Source organism: Pararge aegeria, chromosome Z (genome assembly GCF_905163445.1).
Source record: "Pararge aegeria chromosome Z, ilParAegt1.1, whole genome shotgun sequence".
In the NCBI taxonomy this organism is placed as follows: domain Eukaryota; kingdom Metazoa; phylum Arthropoda; class Insecta; order Lepidoptera; family Nymphalidae; genus Pararge; species Pararge aegeria.
Genome location: NC_053208.1, coordinates 16,084,587 through 16,111,887, shown reverse-complemented (window position 1 = coordinate 16,111,887; position 27,301 = coordinate 16,084,587). Strand labels below are relative to the sequence as shown.

The 27,301-nt window shown below is 34.6% G+C and overlaps 1 protein-coding gene across 13 annotated transcripts; it reads right to left on the bottom strand.

Annotated features, from left to right (window-relative positions):
* Positions 1–1,519: 1,519 nt before the first annotated feature.
* LOC120636614 (ankyrin repeat domain-containing protein 11) lies at positions 1,520–27,301 on the bottom strand. Of its 13 annotated transcripts, XM_039908161.1 has the most exons (17): positions 27,041–27,301; positions 26,883–26,950; positions 26,608–26,764; positions 26,374–26,529; positions 23,527–23,784; positions 17,596–17,775; positions 16,729–16,933; positions 16,311–16,479; positions 15,624–15,840; positions 12,902–13,050; positions 10,233–10,367; positions 10,063–10,123; positions 7,067–7,224; positions 5,699–5,883; positions 5,131–5,239; positions 3,780–3,941; positions 1,520–2,651 (listed from the first exon to the last, which is right to left on the bottom strand). In XM_039908161.1, exons 3-17 carry the CDS (start codon positions 26,741–26,743, stop codon positions 2,478–2,480), a joined length of 2,454 nt encoding a protein of 817 aa, XP_039764095.1. In that variant the 5' UTR covers positions 26,744–26,764; positions 26,883–26,950; positions 27,041–27,301; the 3' UTR covers positions 1,520–2,477. The 13 variants fall into 13 exon arrangements, with proteins under 13 accessions (XP_039764095.1, XP_039764097.1, XP_039764096.1 ...); XM_039908163.1 differs by lacking the exon at positions 27,041–27,301 and having other exon boundaries at positions 16,311–16,464; positions 26,883–27,024; XM_039908162.1 differs by lacking the exon at positions 27,041–27,301 and having other exon boundaries at positions 26,892–27,024.

Sequence of the window (27,301 nt, the reverse complement as noted above, 5' to 3'; positions counted from 1 at the left end):
CAGAAAATATAACGTCCAAGTGACGTCCATAAGCTAAAGCAGATGCCAAAATGTATTTGAAATAATTTTATTATAACAGTTACGACGTATACACATCTTCCTTCCCAGCGTCGATAGATTGTATGTGCTTATCTCTAAATTTAAAAAAACAAACTAAAATTAATCACTTAATATGATAAAAAAAACATTTTACCATATTCTGGTAGCGGCTGATTCTTGTTCAATATTTGACCCCATCACATACTCCGGAGGCTACAAAAGTGTTATGATGCGTGCTTAAGGCGTGTTGATGCGTGCTTAAGGCGTGTTGATTCACAAACAACTCGACTTGACTAAAATAACAGCAGAATGTGACATCTGTGCTTTATGTTGTGTGACATAAAGCAATCTTTTCAACATTATTGCTTAATATACAAAAAGAAAGGGACGCGTTGGCCACGCGTTCCCTACAAGCTCAAACAACACTTCTTTAGCTTTCAAACAACACTTTATATCCCATAATATAAAGCTCACATTTCAATGTTATAATTTGAGCGATGTGGCGTGGAGAATACAGATACAGATATGGTAAGCGCGGGCACGCTAATATTAAGATGTTTATTAAATCGCGATTAGCTCTGTTTATCTCCAGCCAAAAAAGTACGTAAAGTATCAGAGCCGTGGAATAATTTTGTCGTCTCGTAGAGGGTAGATCCGGGATCAGATGGTAACAACAGATAAGGCTAACTTCAAAGGTATTCATTACCGCCGAATGTACTAGAGACAATAGCTGATAAAATTCAAAGTTGTCCTTGTATTTGATCCACTATTGGCGCGATATCGTTACACCATTTGAATTTAGTCTTAAATACAAGTAAGCGCAGATTTGTTATCAATTCGAGTCTGAAACGATTAAGAGAATCTATATGTCAAGTGGCATGAACAAAATGCCGTTAAGAGTGTATGAACATTACCATATTATTGTTTCTAATAAATAATGGTCTAGTGATATTATTACAGCAAACTATCGTAGGTGATACAAAGTGAGACAACGTTGGAAAATGGGAATAGTAAGAAATAGCTTTAAGGCCGTTCTCAAACTATGCCCAATATCTTTATTAGCGTGCCAAAGCAAGCACAATGTAGACGAGAGCGAGTAAAGAAAAAGAGAAGGAGATAGACACACCTTGGGGTTTTTAAATTAATTATATTCAGTTTCAGATCATTCGAATCGATACCATAAAAATCCGCAAATACTGTACTAAACCTTTAGACACATTGCTATAATATTATTATTATTATTATTTTTGATGAATGTCATGGACACTTGCTATTGATATACATATATATAAGTGAATGTTTAAAATATTGTACACATTTAGTATTGTATATGGTATATATATAAATTGTTAGTGTCCTTAATAAATTGAATAAATAAATACGTATACATTTTCTTTACTCTAAATAATTTGAATTAATTAATGTCACGGGAAATATTTCTAAATAGTTTATTCTATAATATTTTATGTCATAATAATTATTCAGTGTAAAAAAAAAAAAAAAAATTTGTCCTGGTATAATTAATATTAATACGGCACTATAGCTAATGCTGTTATCGGTTTTTTATAAGTAAAGAATCAGTCGTGACCAGAATTCGGGCGCAGAAGAGAGTCCTTAGAAAAGTAGCGACGACAGTCAATCAAAAAATTTTGAAATTTTATAATCCAATTTCGTAGCTCCGCTTGAGTCGTATTACCAATCGATGTTTAAAAAAGTGTTGAAAGACCACGAGAATGACAAACTTATAGGTTTAAAAGCTTTTCGTACATTACAGCATGCCACCCATAGCATTTCGCAGTACTTAAAACATGTATTCAGTAACAGAGCAGGTACATTGAACGCACTATTTATTTATATCTACTTTTATTTATTGCTTAAAAATTGGTCGAATGCAAACCGGAATACCTCAAAAGGTTTGGCATAACTTATCTCGTATTAAAATACGCAGATGATTTTGTATTCCGAAATGCCGCCCTGAAATCTACCCCCGAAGTCATTACCTGGGGGGTAGACGCCGCTCAGAAAGAGCTAGCTTACTAAAGTAGCAAGCACTAAGTCACCTGAGTGCAAAGAGTGAGATTTTCTACCTTCGTTAACATAGGTTGAATATCGCATGTGAGTTAAATACGATTTATATGTTATCGAAAGTACGCCATGTAGTCACAGTACGGTTTTCAAATATTGTCACTAGATGGCGCTCCTTCGATACCACATAAATCGTATTTAACTTTCATCTGATCGAATAAGTAAACGTTGGTAGAAATACTCACAATTGCACTCTGATGAATTTTCAGGGATACGCGTAATACCTCGTTATTTAACGTTTTAAGTACTGTGTAACGCGTTTAATGCATTGCGTGCTGTGATGCGCGATTAGCAATTATGCTGGTACCAGAGGCACCAGCCTTACATTAACACAGGCAATATGAACTTAAAATTCAAGCGGGCAAGTCAAAATTCGACACGTGTATTTGAGGCACGTGCGTGGAGTCGATCTTGGGCGAGGTTTTGTAGTCGCACAGACCCATCTCCTTGAGTTTCCACTCCCACCCCATTAACTGTACTGCGTGCAGCGTCTCTGCCTCCGTATGCTGACGTCGAAGCATACCTTCCTGCAATACCACACATAAGTTATATATCATGTATAGCGTTTACTGACGACTTAAGCGTAACCAACAAAAAAATATACTTTTTTATATATGAGATAGCTTCTTGGCAATTGGTTCATTGTAAACAGTCAGTGTTTCTTAAGGATGCTAATGTGCCAGAGGGAATCGTGCGAAGATCTGTTTGGTGTAGAGTAGATAAAGATCGAAAAAATTAATATTACACTGTACCGATTTTCTCGGTTTTTTGGTTACTAGAAAATTAAGCTTGATGTTGTTCATGGAAAAGGTATGTATATATGTTTGCAGATAGCTTTTTAGACAGTTTTTTTGTTTCGCAATCCAATACCATATAACATATCGGTTGTAAAGTTTTACAGAAAAACACTTTTTAACGTTGAATAAAATATTATCTTAACAAATGTTTTATACCGTTAAAAATCTTCACATAATCGAGAAATGTCCTTATAGTGGCGGTGTTTTTTGTACCTATATTTATTTATAACTAGCTGTTGGCCGCGTACATTAAAGTTTTTTTACAAATCCCGTCTTTAGTTTCCCCGGGACAAAAAGTAGCCCATTTTACTCTCCGTCCTTTCATGTTACTTCATGCCAAAAATCAAGTTGGTTGGTTAGTTAGGGCGTGGACGAGTAAAAACAAACAAACAAACATAGAAACACACTTTAGCATTTATTTTATACTAGCGTACCCAGCCCGCTTCGCCGAGCTATATTTTGCTTTATTTTATTTAAACAATAAACTTACATCATTAAATCTTTAATTTAAGTCTCATAATATATTAAATAATTTATTTCTCTCCGTATTAATTTTCTTCTATTCTCTTCTTGAGCGGGTGAAGATCATTATCTACACCCATGTACACCCAACAATAGAATATCATCATAATAAATAAAAGCTGTATTTGACAGTTTGACAGTTCAAAAATAGGAGTGCTCCGATCGTCACCAAACTTTACAGGATTACTCGCCAGGTCAATCCGGAGATTCCCTAAAAGTGATCATTGAAATCGGTCCAGCCGTTTCGGAGCCTATACGGAACATACCCACACACTTTCTCTTTTATATATATATAGATTCGCAAATGAGCTTTATTATATAAAACGCCAGGCTCACCTTGATCTTCTCCCACTTGTCGTCGACCTCCTGCAGCCACGAATTGATCTGGCGTCCGTTGCAGCGGGAGCGCTGCGCGTTGCGCTTCTCCTCCTGATCCGGCGCCAGGACATTGTACACTTCCTTGTCGCGCAATATCGTGCACACCGAAAAAGGAAGAGCCTGCAAAAATTAATTAATGTATCACATCATTATTATCAACCCATTACCGGCATAATACCAGCACGGGTTATTACACCCTTCTCGGGTTGAGGTTGGTCAACTACGCTGGCCAAGTTAGGATTAGTGGAATTCGCACGTCCTTGAGAACATTATGAAACTCTCTTCCATTACGAACTTAATACAGGGCACGAATCCCCTCTCGGAATGAGATGGGTTGTGGCCGTAATAAAATAAGCTAAACAAGTGTGGATTAGTGGAATTCACATTCCCTTGAGAACATTATGAAACTCTCTTCCATTACGAGCTTAATACAGGGCACGTATCTCCTCTCGGAATGAGAAGGGGTGGGGCCGTAGAAAAATTAGAAGTGTGGATTAGTGGAATTCGCACGTCTTTGAGAACATTATGAAACTCTCTTCCATGACAAGGTTAATATAGGGCGTGGCACCTCTCAGAATGAATGTTCACTAACCAACATTTTACACTTCCTTGTCGCGCAATATCGTGCAGACCAAAAAAGGAAGTGCTCGAACCAATGAATACATGTTTCATTCATCATTATCGAGTCATTACGGTCCCAATACAGAACACGGGTCTCACCTCAGAATGAGACTGGTTTAGGCCGTTATCAACTACGCTGGCCAAGTTGTGGAATTCACAAACCTTTAAGAAAACATTATAGAACTCATATTTGTTACCAACTCAGAATGGGAAGGGTTTTGGCAGTAGTCCACTGGACCAAGTGCACATTGGTGGAATTCACACGCCTTTCATTTATACTAAATGCAAAAATAGCAACTGATTAAACTTAAAGCAAGATGGCCACTACCTCTAGTGGCCATCTTAACAGAAAGGATGAAAGCACCAACATTTTGATAAACATTTATGAATATATTCAACTGATGAATTTCTTTATCACAAGGTTGCTTGGTAGATAACCGCTCCGATTGAATCTCTCATAAAACAGAAGAGTAATTATAATAATGCTGATGTTGGAAATTGACACCTGCTGAGTTTTTTGCCGGCTTCTTCTTAGTAGAAGCTGCCTTCGAACCGGAGGTAGTAGAGTGACGTTTCTAAAGTGCTTTTGAAATAAGTTTTTATTTTATTGCCAATCACGCAAGCGTCATGTTAAGTTTAAGTCAGGCAAGTTTACATTGTACATATATGAGAGAGAAGCTGTACATACCTGATTAGCCACAGCGCGTTCGGCGCGCCCGTGAACTCTCAATATTTCTTGTTCCACGGCTAAAACTAGTTTCTCTTTTTCAACCAAATGTTGTATACGCAACCGCATCCTGTCATTCAAATGAAAACAAAATTTAATCAATGCTCATTATTTAAACCATAGTTACATAGGAATTAACGTAATTTTGATTAATGGACGGCCAAATACACCACGAATTTGACAATTTCATTATTTTATAGCGTTAACATGTTTTACTGGAAAGCTGGTCCTATTGATCCTATTAATTTGGCAGCTGTAAAATTGCGTTCCTGCTTCATATAAAGCAGTAAGAGTGCAGTATGGATTTGATAAAATATTGTTTTCTTATTAATTTAGCATTGAATTATAAATAAATTGTAGGTTCTAAACAATCGTCTCATACATTTTTAAAAATAAAATAAACAAGAATCTTATTAAAATAGAAGATTTTATTTATGTATGTATGTTTTTTACTAAGTTATAACGAGAATAATATATTAAAATTATATGAAAAGTACGAAAAAATAGTGCAAATTAATAGATTACATACCTCTCTTTTTCATGTGCCAAAAAATCATTAACCATTTGCGATGGCATCGTGTGCGGTATATCAACTTGCGGTTCAGGATTCACGGTGTTTTGCAAGGTGTACGTACACCTGTTCATTAGATATTTGTTGAAGTCCTTCGGTGGTTTTGGCTTTACAGGAAACAAACCTTTCTGACGCCGCTCGATCTGGATACATAAATTTATTTTTACATTTCGTAATATATAATTACGAAGTTGTAGTTTCAAATCATCGCAAACATTACAACACAAGTACCTCACGACATCACGCGCGTTATAATAAGAAAAAGAAACTCGTGCGGTTCCCCGTCTAAAAACAGGGTCTCTATTCTGGACTCTATACCAAAGGAAAAATAACATTTGATAATATCCGAAATAGGGGGCCTTCAATAGTTACGTGAGGCCTTAAAAGGGTAAGGTGTCGAGCCGAACCTTATCCAATCTCACGTCGGGGTGAGAGGGGTTCTCGGAAGACGTTCATGCTATTATTTTCTGCAAGAAACAATGAAACATTTCGACAAAAACGGGTTAAATTAAGTGAGAAATCTTCTCTTCTTTAACTTAAGAGCTAACTAAAATCTGGTTGGTGTAGCCCTCTCCGACCATCTCTATCAATACAACGTGTAAATGAAAATCATAGTAATACTTCGCATTCTTTAGAGGTACAAAATTAAAATCATGTGACTCATGACAGTTTATTAGGTACGCGACGCGTAGCGTAGGTACTACGCGTGTGTCGGTCTTTTGTCTTAGAAAGTTTCAAATGAATAAAATGTTTGAATTCATTTCTATGGAAAAATGAATATTGTTTGTTTTAATTTAGATTTTTACAGAGTGATCATGAAATATAATTATGCAACCTTCAATATTATTTCGTAATTCTGTCAGATGTAGTATTTGGCCCTCTTATTCACCTCTTTAAAAGTCCTCACCTTAACCTCTCATTAAACCTATACAAATAAGAAGAGGAAAAACGATTGGTCACCTACTAACATGATGAATTTATCAAGAATATAATTGAGGGAAAAGTAGAGGGGAATTCTGTTAGACAAATAAAGAAGTCTTATGTAGTCTTAGGTTAAAAGAATTAGTTTAATATGTTAGGTTTATAAATTAAATCAATCTGATTATGTTATAAACTCGACGCAATGTTACTCAGATGAACTGATTTAGATTAAAAGTATGCATGTTTGTAAATTGTTGTGAGATTTGGAAAGGGGCGGAAGGTGTCTAACTAAATCTCACGACATCTATGGAGAGGGTGGTCAAAAAATAGTCCAAATCACCTCCGATAAATAATGGACGTATCATGTACATGATGAATTAATTCTACAAAGTACTTCTTAGTTACCTGTTTCCGTATATGTATATACATCTGGTAGGGGTTACAATGTGTGATGTTGTGCGTAGCCGTGGTGCTGTCCGGCGCTTCGTTTTTATGATCCCTCGAGTGGCTTTCTCTGGAGGATTTGAGCTTACGCTTCCGAGGGTGCAACTCCGAAGACGGACCTGCGATTTTGAAATGTATTCTGTACTCTCAACACGTTCACAACTGTTGAAACTAGAAGTACCAGTCACATAACCCCAAAGAATACTACTTATAGTAATTTATTTACTGTGTTTAGTCCTCGTAGCTATACTTTCAAGTTTACAAATATAGTTATCGCCATCACCTCAATACTATTTTTAATTTTTTTATGTATTGCACGCACCGACAGTGCCATTTATGGGCGGGCCTACTTGCAAAAGACATATTTGGATTTGGCTTTATTTCTTTCGCCAGTTCATCTCAATTGAAACAGCTTTTTCCACCTTGGTGGTTGTGTCTTTTATAAACAAGTTCATATTAAAAGTAATTTTCACACAACAACACTATTAGATTAGCAACTGCATCGCTGAATGTTTAAGCCGATTTTTATATACTGACTATATTAAAAATAAGTCAATTTATAATAATTAATATTATAATACTTTCTCAAAATATTATACCTTCTATTTTTCGGTACCCTCGCAGTAGTTAGTATGTAGTAAGTTAATCGTAGCCAATAATATTACTATAATGGAAAACACATGTTTGAAGACATGTTCATATAGACACATGAAGGTGTTCATACTTAGTTACTATGAATAAAACAATTTTTATCCACTAAATTGATGAATATGATTGCAACCATATCAAATATCAAAATGACTGCACGATGCAGAGATTTTTTCAAAATATATCGCGAAATATTTTTTCGATGAAAAAAGACTCAGATAAAACGTACATAGTCCTACCTCAGATTCAAGAAACAGTTGAAATGAGACAAAATTTTGCTCCTGACTGTGATATCCCGTTTAAACACTAACTTCGTCTGAGCAACGTCAAAGTACCCTTTATACACCATGAGTCCATCAGCTTTTCGCATTAAGCCTCCATTTTAAGCTACGCCAACCGAATATCGTTAGCATTCGTTAATATACGTTTACTTTGCTTTCCCACCTCAATCTGCTAAAATTATTTTCAAATAATACTACAAAAGCTACGACCTATATAATATAATATTATCATAGCACTGTAGGTTTGTATAATTTTAAATCTGTCATTCCATATAGAAGAAGAACAAAAATTAAAGTTTGAAACTGTATAGAAATTTGGTACACAGAGACTGTACAGAGTTTCTTTGCTCCAAAGCTAAGTTTGTTAACTTGATTTTGTTTGGTTTACTGCTCCTATAACCTTTATTATCAACCGATCACAAAACCTTTATAACGAACCAAACACCAATCAGCCTGACTCTATGTTTATTAACATATAGTAATGAACTATGGAAATTAGTTCTGATTAGATGAATATGTCCATTGCCTGTTTTCCTTTTTTCAGTGTTCTGATAAATTCAAAATAAAATCCACTTCGAAAATAATATTGTTTCGTTTCTGCTTCTGAGCTGGTTCGAAACGATACTATGATATAAGTAAGACACCATCACTTTTCATAACTTATTGTGTTAATATGACGTATTATAAAAGTGTGGTCAGGTTGTTCCGAATATAAAACAATGCCTTATATCGTTCTGAAACAGACCTTGATAAATTGATATACATTAGCAGCAGGAGAAACAAAAATTTGTATTTTTATGCTTAGAATGGTCCAAGGCTTTTATAAGTGGCGTATTGTAACCATAAGTATGCAATATCATTTATATACCATCCATTGAGATCTAAAAAAAATCAAAAACACTGATATCATTGGCGTTCCTTGATAGCGTGGTTCCTTGGCGTTGAACTGTTGGAAAATATATGCACGAAAAACAATAAAGATATTGGTAGGAGAAAACCAATAAAAAAGTTTTCAGTTACGCGGTAACAGAACTCTTTTATCAGCCTACTTTTTCAAAATTACGTCTTATTATAGTTAAGAAAACTTTTACTAATTAAAATGGAGAAAATAGTATTTCTTACGTTAAATACCAAAACAACTACTGTCATGCGGATATACTAAAAACTAAGCAATGTAAGCACGGTTTTAATGACTACTAAATATAAGGATAGCTTTTGGGGTCTATTTCACAAAGTCCTTAAATATTTTTACCCTTTATAGCTGATTCAGGTGAACTAGTTTAGTTTTTATTTTTATTAGGATCTTAATTGTATTCTTAATAACCTCTTATCGATTTGGTAAGTTTTAGTTCATACGACGACTAACAGAAACAGGCATTTTTATTTCTATTAGGACTCAGTGAAACAGGCATCTAATATTATATTAACGTGAATTTTGTGTACACATACAAGTGACTACGTCCAGAACAAAATGAGTAGTCAGAGTGTTCTTGAAGAAGTATGTTTTAATATTATTTTATGTGTAAACAATGTATGAATATAGTTTTTGTTTGTTGTTGTTTTAATACTGAGAACTTTTAGAAATCTGTACAAGATAAAGTCTTTGTTGACGTCTGCACTTGATGCCTACAATAAATCCACTTTTAAGAGAGATAATAATTATATGTATAGATAGGATTGCCAACCATCTGGAATTCATACAAATCGTCTATCCCACTGTATCTTCTCATTTCCCGTTTCACTTTTGCCAAGTAGCTAGTCTCGAACACGAATAAATTGAACATTTTGCTTGCTTTTTCTGTTTGAACTAGAAAGATTGGCAAGCCTGCAGGGACTTTGGACATCGATTACACATGACAGAGAGAAATTACACATAAGATTTGGGATCTTAATTCCAAACAATGTTATATGCAGTCGTTATTATATGAACTGTTGGATATATCACATTTTAAATTGACGATGTGAACTGGATTCCTTTCCCTTAATGGGATTTAAAATTGTATAATAAAGTTTGAACAGTGAAATTACCTGCTTCGTTTCTTCCCCCCGCTCCAGATGAGGTGGAGTGCGCGTGGTCGGCATCTTGACCCTGCAATAAAAAGTTACCGTTACGCACTAATCCACGACGCGAGCTGGATACACCGAGACAAATATGAAACACCTAAGGTCTCTACTGAGATTATGGCAATAGTACTTACAGCGCGCGATGGGCTTTTGATGGAATTCAAAGCCTGATTCGATCCCGAGCGAGCCTCCGACCCCGTTGGAGAGGTCCTTCCCTTATCTTTATCACCGTCATTCGTTCTGTGGGAGCGGAGTACTCTTTGTCCTGCCTATAAGACAAGTATTTAATGTTTCTTTTGGACAATAGCGCTACTTTTTAGCGACCCTCTGGCGCAGTGGTCATAGATTGCCTTCTGCGTCAGTATGCGGTCACGGGGTTCGATTTCCTCTTTTTAATGTAGTCTAATTATAAATAACTATGCTCTAAAGCACAGTACTCGCATAAGTAATAACAGTATTTGGCCTAAAAAGAGTGGCTAACTTCTATACATGTTTTTGTTAGATTATTATGACACAAACGTTATCACCGATCTATTATTTCTAACTAATCAATTTGGCAGGACTTACTCCAAATGAGGGTGATGGAAGGCTCTACGTACATAACAAAGAAGAGAGCTGTTATTAAGTCAGTAAGCTATTTTATTCGAACAAAATGAAGACCTGTTGCAAGATTATTATAAATATTTTTACTGGACTGGTACAAACTTCGTGATAACAGAGGCTAGGAAGGTCACAGAAATAATATCAGCCACATAAACTTGTAAAGTAGGTACCTTCGTGCAATTGGTAACGTATCCAGTATATTTTTACTATATATCGTTCGGCATAAGAAGGTTGAGGAGAAAGGTAAATAATAGATAAATCATAGTAGAGACCAAAGAAAAAAAACGCTTTCGAGTATATAACGAATTCAAAAAAGTGGCCACTCGACGGTGGCGAGTCACTTTTATTGAATAAAAGTAAATCAAAACTCTACGTCTGAAACGCAATTGATTTGTTGTCATAATAAAACGTTCCACACAGACGAATTATCGGTTCTAAACAGATCTTAAAAAAAAAAAATCTCTGCTACGTGAAGACATGAATTGCATTTCGTTTAAAGGTTTGTCTAAAAAAACTACATTGATGAATTGTAACAAGTATTTCTCAGGCTTAATTTATTATAGAGATGTTTTCTTAATTGCCATAATTTCAAAACATATTTTAATTGTTATAAAGTAGAACTTAGAAACCGGTTAAATTTCGCAATTTTGAGAAAAAAAATAATGATCGGCGTCAGGGTATGATTCTATTAAATGAGAGGTTTTCTTGAGATAGCTGACTGAGTTGATTGACAGCTCGTGTTCAATCTCGCACTTAACAGCGTGGCATCTTAAGAGAGACGGGACGCGTCCCGCTAAAATTTGCAGGATCATCTACCAGTGTAACCGACCGAAGCTTCGGTGTTCGGTTCAAAGCAAAATTGGTTGCTAATACAAAACTAGCGTTCCGCGTTAGTGTAAAACATGGCTTCATAGTTCGGAATGACTACGATCTAAAATGTTAAGTAAAGACAGGCCTCTGGCACGCCAGTATTTGGCATAGATTATTAATTCGGCATACTAGGAGGTTGAGTTTCGCCCGGCTATTCAAAGTTTGATTCGTCACCCGTTTTAAAAACGTTTCGTTTTTACAAACGCAACCAACACCAATTGAGAAAATTAACTTAATTATATATTTTTGAATTAAGTGCAACATGGTATAAAGCAGGTGTACTAATAAAGCGTGCTATTACCACTATCCATCAACTTTCGCGTTCATTAGGTTCTCAGATTGGAACCATCTCGTGAGATATTTCTATATTCAATCTAAGAAACTGATAAGCCAGAACAAAGTTCTTTTTTGGTTAATCCGAATTTTAATAAGTGTGGTCCGCAAAGTTATCTATAGATTAAACAACGGCGACTTTCATCGTTATCCACACTATATGCAGTCTAGACTTTAAAAATAACTTAGCTTGTTGTTTTATCGGTAATTGAATCTGCCTTATTTATTGCCCCGAAGCTGGGTACTGGCCTACTTTCATGAGAGAAATATAAATCTAATTATACCCAGCCCATTGCTCCAATGAGGTTGACAGGGCAGCTGTTGAACATAAAAAGTACGATGTTATACAATTATCAAACAAAATCTTAACAATGTGAGTTTCAGCAACAGCAACGTTACCCAAATACTGAATGAGCTGAAAAGTAAATAAAAAAAGTAAGAGAAAAGTGATTTGGCATTCGAGCACGTTGCGCAGAAATATAATTTGCTACACTGCTGCTATCTCAGACTGCATTCTCAGTTATTGCCACCAAAAAATGTTGTGTTTCTTAGTGCAATGGCGACCTTACACGGACTGGTCGCCCGAAGCTATTCCAGTACTTTGTACTACTCAAAACCACGCAAACACATTTTCATATCAAAATATCGCCTCGTTGTGCAATGTTAGAGTGCGCAATAAACCACTACGAAATATTAATGTAAAATATTTACACATCTAAGTTCTGCCCTATTCTCCCAAAACACAAAACATAATGTCAACAAAAGCTGAACAAAAAACAAAAGTACAATCTTAGGCAAAATATAAAAAAACAATTACTTTGAAGTTTGTTTGGCAGGTTTTAGCAGCGCACTTAATAAGCGCCTCTTTACGTCATCAAGATTTAATGACTAAATTTCCAAGAGAAATATTTCTATTAATTAAGACCCTTGTTTGTCTCTTATTCAACTTATATTGCCCCGAGAAATTAACAGCTAATAATTACGAAGCATGACTCACTTTACTACTTTCATGCGCCCTCTTGTCTTCGCAATTGCCATCTGAGCTGTCAGAGGTCTGGCCGGTGTCAGTGCTGGTACACGGTATCACGTAGGGTAAAGTCGATGAGCCTCCACGACCCTTGCCGCTTCCTCTTTGCCCCGTGCCGCCTGTGTAATAACAAAATCCTAAAGTAATGTAACCAGGCCATATCAGACTAAGGGTAGATGTTTCCTCTATAGCTGAGAGGTAAAACGCGCAGTAGTTGACCAAACCGGTTATCTTGCACAACTCTGTCGCCTCCTATTAATCCTGATCGCTCGAAATACAGCTCACCTCATCTGACTATCTCACAGTGTGGATGAATTAACATTTAATACGAAAGCACAATTAGAAACCATATAAAGGTAAAGATTTCACTATATTTTGATGAAATGTTGCTTAAGCATTGCAATAACTCCCAGTTATACTAAATATAATTACCCTCAAGATTCATTTACATACATTTTTTGGGTTGAACTGTCGATAACAATGGATCTAGAGTACCCTCTGGAGGTTGGTATAGAGTTGTGACGAGCCTTTGCGTTTACTGTGTCGAGTTTTGGCGGGGTGATCGTGCGGTATACGCTTGTTTTCTCTCTTTAGCTTGTAGCTCTTACACTAACACCTTACGAGTTGTAGTGGCGTGGCGTTGACGATTTCTTGCCGCTTTAAGCAGACGTTGCACAAGGCGAAGAATCCGTTTCAGACGTTAGGTGATCGAACGCATTGATTGAATCTGTAACCTCGGTAACATTTTCTTGCCTTTGATATTGCCCATCATGAGTGATCTTGATGCGGGTAAGCTCAGGGTGCTCTTAACCAGAAAACGCCTGTTCAATTTTGTTTTTAAGGTACACAAGGGATACATATACCGAAGGGTGTTTTTTTTTATTAACGATAGGTCAGCGCTTGACGACAATCATGCCCATTAGAAAGCAATGATGAGGTCTAGTTGGAGCAGGCTTGCCTAGATAAAGCCTATTCACTCTAGCCTTGAAGGTACTCAAATTATACAAATTATACGTGGCAGGAAACACAGTTGCCGGGAGGGCGTTCCACATCTTAGCGGCACGTATCAGAAACATAATCATAATCTAATGGCTGCCATCGGAAAATTCGGACAACAAGACTACATTTAACAATCGAACATATATTGAGTAGAAAATTGTAATTCAGTATAAAGCATGTGGGTATGGGGTTCAGTGCGTCAGTGTTACAACTAAAAGAATTAACACATTAAAAACAATCGACAACATTCCAAAAATGATAGGTACGGCACATTAATTGTGCTCAGTGGAAATGGCACTTTTACAGTGGTATGCAAATTTTTTTTGTCATGAATCGATCCATTCGTCTCCGAAAAGTGATTTTAGAGAATACAATTAATAACCCAAAGATTTTGATGAGTTTAACATTAAACTTGTAGAAGGGTTAAAGTTTCCAAAAATACCTACTGGAGGCTTTATAACATACTATAAGATTTGAAGTGCTGTCAATTATAATAGTTCGTGACACAACCGCCTTTAAATACATATTTTTCCACCCAACATAATCTAAGCGAAACTGTCATGCTAAGCTTAAAGCTTTTGAGACATAAAATAAAAACAATAAAGCGTAACGAATAAAGTTCATTCAAGTGTAGCTTTCTCTTTTCTATTCAAAGTTCTCTTCAGTTTAATTGAACCATTTAGAATAGACCACATCTATAGCTTATTTAATCGATTAGTATTTGTTCATAAAGCAGTAGAAAAAAAAGGAATTAAAAACACGGATACTTAGTACGCACACATTTAGCATTTTGTATGAATATCCTGCGTTGCTTTAGAACAAAAAAATACTTCAAAGATAAAGTAAAGACAATAATTACAATTAGAATAAAAATGCACATCGACGGACTTTAAAAACATAACACACATCGGCTCAAGTAAAAATTTCAGGAACACACATAGCCATGGCAATATAGTATAAAGGTTAATACCTTGTCTTCCTACATGTTGATGAAGTGGCGAGCGTAAATGAATAAACAAGATACAAATAATTTAGATTATTTCGCTATACTATCAAAAACATACAGAGAAGTACCAATTAAAGATAGTGAGATTTGTAAACATCAGCGAATGTATTGTAAATTCTTATTAACCTCTGGACTAGGATTTCTCTTCATTAAGCGAAAATTAATTTGATGAGAAAATATAAGTTTAAACATGATTCAGTAATTTTATATGTAAAGTCAAGTAAATAAGATCAATGTCGGAATATAACATTAGGTTTTCAACAAATTATTTAGTCTCTGCGTCCTACGTCGTTGGACGATTAGAAATAAAAAAATTAAAAAAAAAAAAAACTGCTGCATCTGATACAGACTTTACATCCTAAACGGATTATATTGATGAATTTGCACATAGTGCCCGAAGACACTTTTTAAACGTGATGTTTTCTTTTAATAGTAAAAAAAAAAAATGTTGATGTTATATATAACGGTAATAATACTCGTCGATTAGTTTAGGATTTTATATTAATTAGTACTTGTTAAGCAAGTTCATAAAAAAAAATTAACTTTGTTAACCATTGTATTTGTCATTTCTGCACCAAGTCTATGGACGCAGCGGTAACGAAGGAGGTATAGTCAATAAGATACTCTATAGAATTAAACATGCCCATTCAGGGCGCGTCCAATTGCATTGAATGAAAAAATATATACCTTCTCCCTCTTGGTCGTTTCTACTGCCAGAGCCGCTTGCTCCACCGGGTATCACGATTTTTAGCGGCGGGACTTTCGGCGCAGTAGACTCGGCCTTTTGGTCTTCATCATCATTGTTATCTTTCCCCTGATGAGGTCTTGGGCTTGCGACGGGACTTTTCCTATCTTGCTTACCTGCTTGTGAACTTGAAGCACCTTTCGCTGTTCCAGATTTACCCTGTAATTACCATATTAAATTGACAACTTGTATTTACAGCGCATTTTTATTACGACAATATACGGGAAACTTGCATATTACAATAGGAATAATAAATTCCTGGGTTCGATTCCCTAGGTGGGATAAAAATTGTACCAAGTATGTCTGCGAAAAAAATCTTTTAATACCGGCGTAAAGTTACGGTATTGGCGTGTTGCACCCCTGTCTCTGTCATTATTGCTAATATACAATTGTTAAAGCACCACATTGTGGGTAGGTTTAAAATCTACAACTATCTCCATGAGATAGTTTCTTACAACTTCATATCAAAGTCTGTGCAAAGAAGATATCGCAGACAGTAAGTCAGCTAAATGTGCAACCATTTTGTGTAAATAGTAGAACTATTTATTTTTACTGTGAATTCAGTTGGTGTCTATGATGCATGTCTGTGAAAAAAAACTTACGACAGAAGATTTAAATAACATAATTACCTGATGACTCTGTGCACCAGATTTTCCACCCGCCCCACCTCCCTTTCCTTGGGTTTGTACTCCTTTCCCTGAGGCTGAGCCAGATGCTTTGCCCTGATTCCCTCCTCCCTTTAGAGGCGCTGCGCCCGTTTTGCTGGCCGGTCCCGGAGGTTTGCTACCAGTTAGGATTCTGTTAAAGCATTTTCAAACCATCCTACATTACATAGATATAGCAACTGACACTAGCCTTTCAATTTCCTTTTAAACTCAAAACTAATCAGGTAAATATTAAAGGAATACACAAAAAAAGTAAGCATTTGAACACGAAATTACAATTTTCGATGGAAGATGCATGGAGAACATAATATAGTCTTGATATCAAAAACCAGCCTTAGTTGAGGCATACTAGTATGAAGATCTTTTAAAGAATTATATTCACCGTCCAGTCCCACTCCTTGCTACAGGCGCTGGCTTGGCCATTAGTTCCCTATCTTCGTTTTCTTTCCTTTTCTTTCGCTTTGTACATTCATCTTCTGCTGGCTCAGCTTCATGACTATCTTCTACATAAGGCCGCTTATTACTACTAACTGGAACCAAATCATCTTGGGTTGATGACACTACTCCGCTACTTAACTGAACTCCATCTGTAATAAATTTATATAGATTAAAAGAGGAACTTATCTATGGATTTTTGATCTGGTGCAATCTTGAGTCCATTAAACAAATCAAGCATGAAAATGAACAACAAAGTTTCACTTCTTACACATGTACACATTTGATGATGATACATTAAACATTATTCTGTTTAACTCGGAACACATGGAAGGCATCCATCTTCTTACACTGCAACACACTGAGTAAGAAAATGCCATGTCCTACTTAACGATTTTTTAGTGAATATATATTGATTCTTCTGCATCCAAATGGTGAATAATGTTTATTCATAAGTAATGATGGATTAATACTGGTGGAATGAACTCCCTATCCCCCAAAAACATATTACTAAACTATATGTAACACAACACATGTAGCTTATGGCTCCACAGAAGATCAGTTTTCCAGCTGTAGTTCCAAAGGCATAGTAATTTCCAAGATGAGATCATTTCTTTACTATTTTTCATGCATTTCTTTGGTTTAAGTGCTTTAATATTTATTAATTTATAAAGTAAATAAAAATAAAAACAAAAATAGTAAGGGAACTGAAAGAATTTTAATTAATTGTTAGCATGTTTTATTATATTATTAGTTGAATAAAATATCTAGCTGAATGAATTTCACTTTTATTTATTATTTATACATTTTTTACCATCTCTGTTTTCAACATTGCGTTTTTCTTGTGGAGCGGCTTCCTTGCCCTCAAAATGATCGCCCTGCGCTAGGCTCTCCATATTGCTTCGTTTGTTAGAATCACTGTTTGTATTGGCATTGCAACCTTTCTTGGCACTGTCATCCCTTGTGCGACCAGTTTGAGCAGCTCTCGCGTTATCTGTTTTGTAAAACTACTGTTGTTCATAAGATTACAAAAGAAAAAGACTGCAGACAAAGGGTCAAAGAGAAGAAAATAAAAGTAATATTATAAAAAAAAAATGCAAAATAAGGCAAAAAAAAGTATAATTTTGTATAAGAATAATTAATTAATGCTCTACTTTTGTTTAAAAGTGCATGTAAATGTTTAAAACAAATAATTGACCATGCTAATGGTTGTCTCAAGTGGTCTTTTTACTTCAGTGATTTCCATTCAGCGTTAACTTCAGAAATAATGATCAGATTCCAGAATTCTCATACATTTGTAAATCTATCCAAAGTTACTATTATTAGACCTGACTTATCCTTGTGTCCATTTCAAAAGTGATTACTTTTGTATAATGGGGCCAACTCTTGCCATCCTTTCTATACAAGTATTGCCATCCTATTCACCATGTTTTTTGTTGAAAATGATATCTGTATTTTTAGACCTGTCAATTTAGTTTAAAAGAATTAGCACAAATAACAGTCTTATATTCTTCTTACAACACTAAAATCAGACAACCATCAAATTTAATGGTAAAAGATTAACCATTTCACAGCCTTAAAATAAATTTGGACGACAACTGTTGTAGTTTTTGATTATATCAATATGAAATTCATCATTGGAATAACACAAATGCTATCAAACACAACAGTTTCTTCAGATTGGGTCTCAACCTTGTAATAATAAATGCAATCTTGGTGTCACTGGATTACAATTTGTACTGGTGAATGATGTTGCACTTATAATAAGCAGAGTATATAGGTTTAAAGTACCATTAAAAATACAATTCTTACATTTAAAAAGGCCATGGTAAAACTACTGTTCAAACACCACATGCCTCACCAAACAAATTATGTTATCAATAAATTGCTACCGCAAAGTATTATTTACTTGCTATGGTCCTACTTAGTACACATGATATATAATATTTGCACAATCTGAATTTAAATATATTTGATGAACTAACATGCAGAACACTAAAGGTTAGGTTCACATGATGAGATCCATTTGTTAAAATATGTATCACTAAATTATAAAAAATTTTGCAACACACTTTTCTTACAATAATTATTGTTGAACAGGATGCACAATTGAATCACCAAACGAAATTAGCACGTATTTCATTCCACTGCAGAGAAATTTAACACAACATGTTGACGGCTGTCGCATAATCGAGTTCCACGAAAACTGCTACGTTTTCTCTCAAAACTAATTACTTTGTCACGTCAGTCGGATCATTAAAATAGCGTTTCACAAAAGGGTCACAGCACAGCATCTAATCGTGATAATATATTACTTATGTACATACGGCGTGCATTATACATTTTACGCAAATACGTAAAAAAAAAAATACCAACACCACTCCCCTTTGTTGTTTGAGAGAGTTCTTCTTTGCATTTCACGTTATCCGACACTTTTGTAAGAACAGTGCCAGTAAACAATAAATTTATCATCACTCTACAAAATTAGCCCAAAAATTCAACATCACGACGTTGACATTACGAAGAAGCCATAGCGAGTTTTAGCAACACGCCCTCACAACGTTCCTTTTTATCGATACAATTTTACGATACATTTGTATTAAGTTAAATTAGAACGCTTTATTTTTATAATTTAAAAAAACAATTATGTAAAAAATAAATTTAAAATGGCCGTTCCAAGCAGCGCGGTGGCATAACTCGAGTCACAAAACACAAACACAACACACGCAATAGTTATTATCCATCTACAATACAACCACTTTACCGACGCGTTGCGGCCATTTCGGGAACTAAAGTGAAAATTGACAACTATCAATCGACTTGAATCTGACGGCTGTGACAGCCTAAGAACAACAACGAATAATTAAGTGACAGCTTAAGACTGATTTAAACCTTTAAATTAGTTAAATTTGAAGAGCCATAATGCATGCTTGTGACTAAAGGGTTATTTAGGCTTAATGCATAACCAACCAGAGTAGTCACAATTGAAAATTTAGTCGTTCACTGATTTTGGTATAGTTCAGTAAGCAAGCCAAAATAAAGTAGTACTCACATAAAGGATTACTTATATAATATATCTTTAACTATATAAATAAATATTAAAATAGTCGTCTGATATTTTTTATCAACCCTCCTCCTTTAGTAGCAAATAATTTTACATAGGATTATTTCGAGCATGTATTATATCCGTGTATGGATACTAGTGGTCGCTTTATATTCGAAACTAGACTGAACAACTTTAAGCTTTATTCAATCATTTTTCATCATCCACAGACTATTATTGTGCCACGCTCTGTACAAGTTTCCTTGCTTATTAGGAGGTTCTAGAGCATAACCCACCATACTGCAACAAAAGCGGTGAGTATAATAGTTAGAGCTGCGGCCCCCCTTTCGGGGGAACAAAATTCCATCCCCGGCAAGCACCTTTAACTTTTTAGATTTACGTGTTTTTAAATACCACTTGCATTAACGTTGGAGAACAACATCGCAAGGAACCTGCATGCCTGAGATTTGTCTATGATGTTCTCAAAGGTGTACCTAGTGTATCTACTGATCCAAACTTGGCCAGCGTGGTGGATTACGGCCAATGCAGCTTAGCTTTAACGATTACTTTCACGTGTAAGTAATAATAACCGAAACTGAATCTTTGAAACAAATTGTGACAAAAAGTGGACAATGACAGAAAATCAAACTAAAGAATAGCTATTACAGTTAGCGAGAGCCATAAGTAACTGGGACGTTTATTTATTATATACACTAAAAATATACATATATACCATATTATACAGTTATAAACTTCTACTTGAACTGAGATGTCTCGTCCCGCTGCAAACGACACAGAGATCGATCGCAGCGACCGAGCACGTGAATGTCGATTTTTAGCGACTTCATATAGGTACTATATTATATAATTCATGGTAACTGGTAGCGGTGACTATAACGGTAAACAGGTATTTTCATTTGTCTACATAATCTGTGAATGTTACAGGGTTCTAAAATGCAGCTAATCTTGTCATATTTTATTATGGCTGAAAATCAATATTTAATAAATTTTTTATAAACGTTATTTTAAATGTTTATCGTAACATTCAAGAAACTAACTAGGTACGTACTACATCTTAAATGGATTTCATTTAAACTTATTTTCGTAGAAATTTTATCTGCAAATACAGTCCTTTAAACTCCAAATATAGGTACTTACTTAATGTTGTAATATTAAGCGCCATTACAAAAGGGATTGGATATTTCAGTATGGAACTGTCCGCCATTTTAAAACAATCCTCCGCCGAACATTCTTCGCCGTCAAAATGAAGTTAGGCCAATAAAGCTTTGTTAGCTCATATCTCGGAAACCCGACGCTTTAGAAGATTGGACGGTAGGTAAGACAAGCTCTACAGGGTTAAATAAAAAATATCAGAAAGTTTTTTTGCCTGCGATTGTTTACATTAAAATTAACAACTGCTCTAACATTTTTTTTAAATCAATTGTTTGTGAAATATTAAACATTCAATATAGATACCTCTACTTGTTACTACTCTGTAATGTAACATGCGCGATCAGCGCGCGAATGGTTTATGTGGGATCTTTATCTGTCTCTGTAGCACCGCGTAATTCCTAACTGCCCGCAGCGTTCTGGCAACATGTACAGTGGAGTATGGTGTCTGTTTCGCTGATTACATGTATTTGGTTTCACAGTGTAATGTCAATTTTCAGAAATAACATTAATATAATTTTTTTTGTATGAATTAAATTATTAATACTACTGAATTTTGGAAAGTCGTATAACAAAAGTTAGGGCCCAGAGCTGGTATTTTTTATTTAAACCTTTTTAATAAAATGTTCAAACCCCATTATCTAGTTATTTACTAAACCTAATTTTGCTAACAGTGCATGCAAGTATTTATTTATTTGCCTATAATCGATATGTTTCTAAAATCTTTTATGCCAATATAAGTCTTAAAAATAGAAAGTTTTATAGAAGCGGAGACAGAAAGCGCCCAGTGTAGCCCAGCAATCGTACAATGGGACATATCAAGCTTTAATTAAAAATAAAAACCTGTAGGGCTAACATGCATCTAATTCTAGGAAATAAGATGATTAAATGGATAGACGTAATTACTGTCTCGTAGGGCGCATCTTAGCCCTACTGGAATGCTGAAATTTAGGAAAATTCTGTCACATTACCTGTATCCTAGATCTGCATTAAGAAAAGATATCTTTATTAGAACGCTTTACTAAATGATCACTGTCAATTAGGGCGATTGTATAAGAATGTCCATAGATTGTTTATTTATTTCGATACACACATTATAGATTTATTTAAATCGGTTATAATTTGTCGGAGTTATGGTGTAAAATCGTCAAACACTCATCCCCTCTCCCAAAGGACCGAGCTTAAAGTCGGGATAAAAAGTATCCTATTACTTCTAACACTTCCAAGAATATGTGTACAAAGTTTCATGAGAATCGGTCAAGTAGTTTTTGCGTGAAAGCGCACAGACAAACTTACATTGACATTTATAATATTAAGTAAGTATAAGTAGGTAAGTTAGTCGGGATAGGTAAATTATGTATTGTTTTTTGTTATTAAAGGCTTAAAGTGACTGGTGACTTGAATACAAGAATGATGAAATTTCTTTGAGTCAACTTTATAGTTCCAACAAAAAAAATCGTTCACAATTTAAACTAATTCTATTTAATAAAAAACGATCTATTTTAAAACTTATAAGTACTAACACATTCGTTTAACTAATAAGATCGAAATTGCTATTGAAATTAGCTGTTCAACAAATTAAACCCAAAAAAATATTTGTTTAATTTATTAAACTGCAGGTTTTTATGAAGGTTTTATGGCCAATGAATACAAATTTCTTACACAATCGCCCCTCTGAATTCCGTAGTCAACCATGAATCCTTATAGTTTCGCCCTGTGCGTCTGTCTGTCTCTCCGTCCGTGGTTTAGGTCAGACTTTTAGTACTAAAAAGCTGTAATTTGCCGCGGGTTCGGTGTCTATCAGTGTTGTGGGATGGGTCATTCAAAAATTGTGGGTGGATGAAAATAATTTTAAATTTAGAGATATGTTTGCGAAATATTGACATAACTTTATAATATATTTATTTATTTTTAAGAGTCAAGTGCCCCAGCCAGCTTGTTATGTAGTTGGATATAGTAGATTAGGAAGTTAAAAGGATGACAATAACTAGTAAGGCTTTCAAGATAACATGATAAAAAGTAATAAATAGTCTTATGAAATGTATAATCAAACTTATGAAATATACTTGCGAGTCGTAACAATTTCATTGAATTGTACTTAGATGAAGTTGCTAGTTCTGTTAATCAACTAGTGAAAAGTAGTTCATGAGCCATGGAAAAACAAGCACATAACATTCTTAACAATAAATAATAATTAAGTTTTTAAAGTATACTGTGGCCCAAATTACTTTGGTTAAAGTGGGAATATTATGTTCAAAGTATCAAACAAAAAGCCACACCTTCTAGGTCCTTCTATTGTGATGGACAACCCTACCCTGTGCCTGGTCAGACATGACCAGTTTTATATAACAGTAGTGTTGAGATTTGATATCTATATGATATCTGTAAGAGATATATTTAGAATTTTCTTACAAGTGACAAATTAAGTATTTATTTATTTAACCTTGAGGAAGTAATGGCAACCATAAATAGCCAAAAACTTACATATTATGTAAAAATTAAATTCAATAAAAATGGGGTCACAAATCTTACCTTTTAAGGATTGCAGGTATTCCAAAATATGTGGTGCTGCATAATCTGAAGGTGTCCGCCCCTTCGTATTCTTAGCAAATGGATCAGCACCATGTTCAATGAGAAATTTCACCATATTAAGATTGCCAGAGGTTGTTGCATCATGTAGAGGTGTGTCATCATCTAAACCTTTTGCATTGACATTAGCACCACCTTCAACGAGAACTGTTACTACTTCTAACCAACCATAACTACATGCTTCATGAAGAGCTGTCCAACCTGTACACAAGCGTAATTGATTTAAATTAATTCTAATAAAAGTAAAAAGGAGCAGAATATAAATAAAAACACAGATTGGTGAATAAAAAAAATTATAGCACAGTAATTCAGGCAGCATACATTAAAAAATGTGCAAAGTAAAAAACAACTGCTTTGAAGAGAATATGTCAAACTTGTTTTAACCATTGTGGAAAGAAGCCATCAAGGTATAAAATTTCTAATGAGTATTCAAAACAGCTAAATAGGATGTGTCAATAACATTAGTGTTGGTTTGGTGGAAGACAGGAGCTCAATAGACTATGTAAAAAAGTCTGATGGAGTTGCCGGACACAAAGGGCCCAAAACTGTAGTTCTACCAAATACCTCTTAGAATGATCCTCATGTCCAGCAGTGGATGTAAATTAAATTATATGAGGACTACATTAAAAGATTTAGAGGAAGTTATGACAAACTTCTAATGACCAAATCATTACTGGGTAATTAAAATAGTGGTAAGACAAGCCTAAAATCTTGTCCTATATTTATAGATACATATATCAGTGATCCTGTAGCTCATCATAATAGGCAAACAAAAAGTCTCAACAGTTAGTTACTGCTTGTGCATTATTAAAATTAGATGAATTAATGATTATATAATAAAATACGAAATTTTTTTTATGAAAATGCTATTAACTTTACTTATGTAGTTTATGAGACAAAATGAAAAACATAAAAATGGACTAACATGCCACCAATAACAACATTTTAAAAGTTTAAACTTACCTTATTAACTCAATTTTGTTTGCCACAACTTAAAATGTCTATTTAATAAGTTATATTATAAAATGTCTATTTATGTATATCTATTATAAGCTATAGTTAATTTCTTCTTAACTATCTTGTAGTATATATTGTATTAAATAACTATTTTTTATTCCCATTTATATATTTATAAATAAAAGGTTTATCTAGTCTATAATGGATCCTAGAGCTAGCAGTTAAATTGGTCAGTGAAACTTTGGTTGGCAACAACAGCATTATTGCCCCTTTCACTGACCAACATGGCATTATTGCCAGGATCTTGGGTAATTTGTGTTGCTGAAGTGGAAATGGTTTGGTTTTTAATTTGGTTAAAATATTTTGTTTTGTTTTTCTCTTTTAGAAGAAATGTTAAATTTTATTTTGGTTACCTAATTTGGTTTTTAGAGATTTTGCTTTGTTTTTATTTGTTTCAACACAATTGTTTTTCTCCTATTATTATCATATTTTATACAAAAAAAGAGGAAATGAGGCATCTGGTGTTTTATTTAAGTACAGAATAATATATCTGCTTGGCCTTTATCTTATGAGTATTAACAACCATCAGTACTTCCTACAAAGCTCTGTGACCACCAACCTACATAATAAATATGATAGTGTTGCATGGCAAATAAAAGCAAGTATTCAACCTTTTGCACCAATAGGCAACCAGCCTATGGAACCACTTAACTATTGATGAGTGACTTTACATACTTTTTTGTAAGAATTTACATAAAATAATGTTTACATCAACGTTAACAAAAATACAATTTTTACAAAGGAATCACATCAAAATTTTAAAGAGTTTTCTGTTACAGCTTTGTTTACTAACAATTTATGCAAGGGTGTTTTAGCAATGCCCAATCCACTATGCCCAATCCACTATGTGGTACAGCCGGTATATAATAACACTTTAGAACTATCTTTATATTATTGCCATATGTACCTTACTAGCCGTATCTGGCCAAGGTTCAGTCTGATATACATTTATGTTCCTGCTAGAATTTAGGGATTTAAAGTATATATAAGTACTAACAAAACTCATTTCACTTAAAATACCTTCAAATAAACAATATGTGGTACTAGAATGTTTACGTATTTTTGTGTTAACAAATATTTAAAAATTATTTTGTGTTAGAATATATTGACATATATTTGAAAATTATATCTGTTTTAGTGAAATAAAGTTTTACATTAAGAAATTAACACTTAGTTACAAAGACAGAATATTCAATGATTTCATTGGATTGTAAGTAAACCCAGCCCCACTTTGCTGCTGTTCAATCTGATATTTAAAATTTCTCTTTCCTGAGGTGTTTTGTCAAAGTTTTATCACAATTAACTGTATTATTTTTTGTTTGTAAAGTTGATTTTTAAATAGTATTTATTGAACCTTAGAAAAATATTAAAGAAGAAAAATTCTTTATCAATTTTTAAAATATTTTAAATGCTGAGCAAACTATAAGTTGACAGTTATATTACAATCAGATGAATATCAGAGGAAAGCAAATAATATACAAAGAAACAAACAAATTTATATTGGATATGGGTACAACAAAATATTTGAAAAAATGGAGGACTTTTATCAGGAACAAGGCTGATATAATTTCAAAAAGGTCTGCATTAATTGTATGTCTGTTAGAACCCAGCTCTGATCTTCCGTGTAACCATAAAAAATATATTAAGACAATAACATTAACGGAGAACTGTTTGACCATGTAATAGTATATACATACTTCTACTTTGTTTTAAGTCATGTCCACATATTGTGGTTGATTTCAAGCAATACAATATCAATAAAAGACATAATACCAGCAAAGTCTGGAACATTTGGATCCTGGCCTTGGTAAAGATACTTCTTAACTTGGTTGTGGTCACCCCTAATGGCTGCTACGTGTAGAGGTGTCTCCCCCCGTTCGTTTCGTTGTTGTCTGGTCTGCTTACGTTCCTCTCCTGGTGTCGGAGCGGCTGAACACGAAAAATGGCGGGAAATCATATTTGATCAGAAGTTACATGCACATTCATGTAAATAGTACGATATTTCACCTGGAGGGGCATCTAGCGATGAGATTTGCATCACCAGTGCCAACTGCTGCCGCTCCGACATGGGCGCTATGACTTGGATCCGTGGCGCGCCGTCCGGCCCACGACCCGAGCCGCGCGAACGCGAGGTCGACGGCATGCTTCGAGCATAACCACGCTTCTACACATACAAAAACCCTATTTCACTGATCAACTTTACGCACAAAATACGCCTAAATTAATAACGCGCCAACAGCTAATATCACGACGTGAAACAATTTTTAGTACATTGCACGCACCTTTCGCACCTTTCTCTTAACACCAACCAGAGTTACGTTTTCTTAGTACTTAATTTGAAAATTTCCTGCTGTAATTACAAAGGAAAATAAAGCAACATTAAAATGACACATTTTTAGTTTCCCAATAGAATAATGTTTCATCCGACATCGCGACGTACCATGTACCAGGGATGCCAGAAGTAATAATAATAAATATCTTATACTCGGTCAAGGGAATTATACAAAATTGATTAAAGCAACACAATGTATAATCCAAGGTAAAACTGGAAATCAAAGAACACAAATCTCAGTGCTAACTGGGAAAGCCATAAACAAATTCAGTATTTATTTAATTTCGCATAATACTTCCAAAACATAACCGTATGTTAGTAGTAAAAAAGCACAAATCACACACACACAATGTCACAAATTATTGAATT